General features: G+C 42.6%; 1 protein-coding gene across 1 annotated transcript in view; it reads right to left on the bottom strand.

Annotated features, from left to right (window-relative positions):
- Window positions 1-1,918: 1,918 nt before the first annotated feature.
- The window catches only part of vps72a (vacuolar protein sorting 72 homolog a), a 6,615-nt gene continuing 3,061 nt past the window's right edge, over window positions 1,919-5,472 (bottom strand). The window contains exons 3-6 of the mRNA XM_008300659.1: window positions 3,941-4,061; window positions 3,554-3,730; window positions 3,121-3,265; window positions 1,919-2,778 (exon numbers count right to left, since the gene is read on the bottom strand). Coding sequence (XP_008298881.1) covers window positions 2,388-2,778; window positions 3,121-3,265; window positions 3,554-3,730; window positions 3,941-4,061 — 834 coding nt within the window. The 3' untranslated portion in view covers window positions 1,919-2,387. The remainder of the gene's footprint in view (window positions 2,779-3,120; window positions 3,266-3,553; window positions 3,731-3,940; window positions 4,062-5,472) is intronic.

The raw sequence follows: 5,472 nt of genomic DNA on the forward strand, positions 1-5,472 counted from the left end.
AGACAGAGAGTGTTCCTATTGGATGTTCTACAATTGCAGATGCATGATCCTTCAGGTGGTTCAGTGGCAGAAAACTACGCCGGTAAAGTTGCAACGACTAACAACACCAAACATTATTGTCCTAATGTGTTGTCGTGTAATTAGGTCATGTAGCTGTTGCCAGTAGTTTAGCATTTTGCTAACAAAGTAGCTCGGGCTGATTTCCACAACACTCATTGTGCAGGTTTGTACACGTGGAGGGAAGACGGAGGAGAAAGGAGCACGAGAGACTGTAAATATTTAGCTTTTCTAAATGCTAACTAAATCAACTATCTACCTGCAACTTCAGAATGTTGCTGCCAGTTAAGACAGAAAAACAAATGTTCACCCACAAACTTAGCTGTTAGTTATTTTCTGAAGTTTGGTTTTTTTTTAAGCTGTTTCAACATCCTCATCTGTAAACTTAATTTTTCCAAGCAGCTTCATTGACTGTTGCATTGTGGGAGAACATCAGTGGGAGTTTCCTTTTAAACACACTTACACCCTAATCAGATTTTCTATGGCTTTAGGAAGCAGATATTGCTCGTAGGCTCATCTTGGCAAGCGCAGAAAAAAACATTTTCCGTCAGGTTTGATCAATACACAAAGCAGACGGGGTCTTCAGAGGCGAGTGCAGGAGATCAGAGATCTCAGCAGACAGGTAAAAAAGAAAGTGCAGCTAAACATCAAAAGCCCGGTGACTCCCATCGCAGAAGGCAGACTGTGCAACAAGACGCTCTGCTTAACATCATCAGGGTGTTGCAGAGAAACAGGAGCAAATGTGCTGCAAAGGAAGCATCAAGTGAGAGTTTTGGGAGCTTTTCCAAAAAGGGGAATTTGCTGCCTGGCTGAGGGCTAAAGTGATACGAAGGCAGACTCTGCAGGGCTGGAACTGGCTTCACTAGTCGTCCTCATCGATCATGTTGAATAGAAAAACTTTCACGAAAAACAACCTCTCATACAATGTGAGCTGTACTTCCTGCCGTAGCGTGACTTCCAGGGCCTTCACATGAAGAGCCCTGCTGGGATTCGATGAGACCGAAGTGATTTTTGTCCGGCGTGCGACGGGTTAAAGATGCCACACTAGTCAAGCACTCAGCGGTGTACAGGGGTGACTCTGCCGCTCTCTGATTGTGTACTGAGAGAATAAATATAGAAAACCTAATTTAAGGTCCTGGAGGGATCAGCCAAGCGGTATTGTTCGAGACTGTAGCTCAAACAATTTTCTGCTATTAACCATGAACAGAAAAAAAACAGCCTTTTGTAACAGCTTCACAACCGGCTCAAAGATGCTCCGGATGCTTCGAAACACTCTGCTTTTTATAGATGCTGTTGTCTGCAGAGAGGAGCAAACCATCAGACGACACAATAGGAAAAGAGTTTGTGGGTCCCTAAACAATACAATTATATGTTGTCCTTGTTGTGCTAAAGCTTAGCAATGTGTAATAAGAGGGAGGAATTATATTTGAATTACAGCTTTTAGTGCTTTGATCAATTAAAAGCGTTGCAGCGGTTTGTCAGAGAGACGATAAATTAAACTCCAGGGCCCGGCGTTGAGAACATGATCTCATGTGGTTTCAGTAATGGTGTCGGACTGAATGTGAAATTAATGTTTTTGAAAACAAACACGACATTTACTGTTTTTGTCATCGGCAACGAAAAAATAATAATAAAAAACCTCAGTGGATGGATAATTTCAGAAATAATTAATTAAGTTAAGAAGGCCATTACAATACATCACAATTACTGTGACGAGATGAAACAGGACGACTATTAAACGAGCGAAACTCCAGAGACTCGTGATTTGGTTTCTGTTTCTGTTTGTCTTCGAAACCAGACCTCCATGAAAATAGTAAATCATGATTATTATTTCAAGTTTCAAATATTTATTTTCTTGTTTTTGTTGCAGAAATATGTACATTTGTAGAAAATAAATGCAAGAAAAAGTCATTAAAAGTAACAAAAACAAAGCTGCCAGTGTTCATATTCAAACCTATTTTGAATTCCAAAGGCAAGTCGGAAGTCTTCATTCACTCAACCACAAAACATACTGATTTAACTTTCATACAAAAAGGCTTCACAAGTTAGAATTTTTTGCAGTTTAAGGGTTGGAGTTGTTGTAGTTCTTCTAATTCAACGTATATTTCTTTTAATTGCTTCGACACCTGCAGCACAAGTTTGCAGCCACTGCTCAGTCCCCAATGTCTGTGATTTTTATTTTTTTTGTAGATTCCTGGTGACGAAAAAACAGTTCGGATGGAAACAAAAATGAAGAGAGTTTCGTAGGTTGTGGGTTTTTTCCAGTCACTCGATCTTAACAAAGAATTAAAAAGAAAACAGAAACATCCACCATTCTGTGACTCCCCTATCTATGTGGACACCGCACTCTGCTTGACGACCATTTTCTGGCGGGCGCCCTTCGTCGCCGAGGAGTCGAGTCCCGCCCCCCCACCCGAAGTGTTGGGAAACCCGTGAGCGGCCACGTATTTGCGGTACGCCTCCCGGATGATGCGGAAGGCTCGCGTGTTGGCGTAAGGTATGTCCGTGACCGGGTCTCGGTACAGAGCGGCCTTGTGGGTGACGGGACAAACCTCCTGGACGGGGAGCTGGGGGCTCGGCTGGGCGCTGCGCGGGAAAGCCACCTCGAAGGCTTCGTCGTCGCTGAACGTTATGTAAGTCCTGGAGCACAGGCCTCCGGCGGGCTGCTGGGCGGGCGTGGTGGGATTTTGCGGTGCGGTCTGAGGAACATCCTGATCCAACCTTTAGAAAACAGGAACGTTACAATGATGTCTGCTGTTTATGAGATTTGCACGACTAAAGTATTTTTTAACTGTTATTTTGCTCAAATTCTGAAAAAAGAAATAAAAAATCAGGAGCTAATACCACAGCAGCAGATTTAAAAATGCAATTGATGAAAATGTACATTAATCTCTTTGCTAAATTACATAACAGATAATCATGAAGCTATAATGTGTTGGCATATGTTGATCTAAAACAGATTACATGCTTATGAAGCAGATTACTTGAAGCACACTCCAGTACATATACAGATCAGCAGAAAGGTCAGCATTATATCTGCCAACAACTGGTGAACATACGCACCCCTCAACATCGACGTTTTCTTCTTTAAGCACTGAATGGGAGACGAGGGGCATGAGGACCGAATGGTAACGGATGGTCGGTCCCTCAAAACGCCGCTTTTTGTGGACTTGTTTCTTCTTGTCAGCCTCCAGGCGCTCGTAGTTTTCTGCAGAGACAAAACAAAAGAGATCAAACGAGTTCAGGATTTAGAATGATGGGCAAACATAACTGTCAACCCCACACTTAGCTCTTTTGAAGCCACAAACATCTGCACCAACACTAATGTTAATATCGGAACCGTCAACAAAAAAAAACTATAAATTAGACTTATTATGTCTGTTGTAGATTAATTTCTACGCCTGTTATTTTTCTGCTGAAGACATTTGGGCTCCATTCTGTCAAGTCTTCACAGTTGTTGAACTCTATTCAACCTAAATCTGCAGCATGTTCTCACCTAAAGATCGAATATTAATCTCCGCAGTGATTTTCGCCTCAGCCAGCAGCTCTTCCTGGGTGAGAGGCCGGTCACGGTGGGCGCCTCTTCGCCTCCGAGGGGCGTCCTGACGCTCCTGCAAGCGCAGATTGGTCTTCCGTGTGTGTTCGCTGGTGGACTGTCGCACAGACTTCCGAGCTAGAGAAAGAATGAAGGCATACGGCTTGAAAAAAAGACGGAATGGAGGTTCAGAAACATTTCACGAGTCAGGAGCTTATCCACGGTCATGTACAGTGTGTTCAGGAACAGTGTGAGTAGGATATGTTCTGATGTAATTATCATGCGCTTCGATGTCATTTATGGGAAGGAAAACAGTGTGTAGGCATCTGTGGGAGGTTTGCATCTTACTCTCGCCAAAATCTTGGAATTCTTGTGGAATCCTCCTTTTAAGCTCCACTTTGGCTTTTTCGGTCTTCTTCTGCTCCTCAGAGGGTCTTTTGGGTTTGGGTTTTGCCACCTTTATAGGTTCCTTGGATTAAACAAACATCAAAAGCCGGTTAACTGCACATCAATTTTATCCATGTACAGTTTTGTGCAAAGTCTGGACATTTTCTTAAAGGATTAAAAACAGCCTTTTTTAAAGCAACAATACCAGCTTTCTTGTTTTTAATATGTCTGCTCATGCGACTGTATGATGAAACCGCAAATCTGTTAAATTTCTTCGAAAAGAAAGTTAGAAATGTGATCCAAAAAATGTGATGCCAAATCAATTTTGCTGTCTGTTCCCTGAGCTGCTGTTGAGAGGATGTCATTTGGCAACCAGTGGCTCCAGTGGAGCTGCAGAGCAGCAATAGTAAAAAGCAGCTTCAGGGCTCCAGACTGCACCAATTTAGTTGCGTCGTGTGACCATTTCTTGGAGACAGTGCTACAAAAAATTTAGAGGGGTACCAGTGTGACTTGCCAGAGTTTTTGTTGTTCTAAAGATAACCATATACGATGTCAAACACCAGGAGGGATGAGAAATGTGGGTTGTGTGTGTTTAGGTGAGAGTGATTCGTGCTCTCTGTGTGGACCAACGTTTGTGGGAAAAGTTTGACGATCCTTTAAGATAAAACAGCAAATTGTCATTTCTGTAAGTTGGAAATTTATCACCAAATAATTAATCAGTAATGCAGTTAAGATGAAACTAAATGAATGTGCTGTGTTGAATGTTGATTTAATTGATGCAGGTGCACAACTGCATTGTGCTTTAAGCAGCCCATGTATGAAGGTGTATGAGCACAATACAGACATACAGTTGATACCAGAAGTTTACACACACTGTATAAAAAGACACATAACCTTTTTTTCTTACTGTCAGACATTAAATCAGACTAAACCTTTCCTGTTTGAGGTCACAGTGAAACCAGTCCTGTACTGACATGGGCTGAAAGGCTGCTCAGAGGAAGAAGACATTACTCCAGAAGCAACATAACAAAGACAGACGACAGTTTGTAAATGCACACAGGGACAAAGACCTTAATGTTTGGAGAAGGTCTTTGAAGATGCATCTTTGTGATGAAACTGAAACTGAGCTGTTTGGCCTTAATGACCATCGTTACATTTGGAGGAAAAAGGGGGAAGCTTGCCAGCCTGAGAACACCGTCCCAACTGTGAAGCACGGGGGTGGCAGCATCATGTTGTGGGGGTGTTTTGCTGCAGGAGGGACTGGTGCACTTCACAACATAGATGGCATCATGAGGAAAGAACATTATGTGGAAATATTGAAGCAACATCTCAAGACATCAGCCAGGAAGTTAAAGCTTGGACACAAATGGGTCTTCAGATGGACAATGACCCTAAACATCAGTTACAAAGAGGCTTCAGGACAACAAAGTCAGTGTGTTGGAGTGGCCATCACAAAGCCCTGATCTCAATCCTGGAGAACATTAGTGGAGCAA

This window comes from Stegastes partitus, unplaced genomic scaffold, assembly GCF_000690725.1.
Source record: "Stegastes partitus isolate 25-593 unplaced genomic scaffold, Stegastes_partitus-1.0.2 Scaffold34, whole genome shotgun sequence".
NCBI lineage: Eukaryota > Metazoa > Chordata > Actinopteri > Pomacentridae > Stegastes > Stegastes partitus.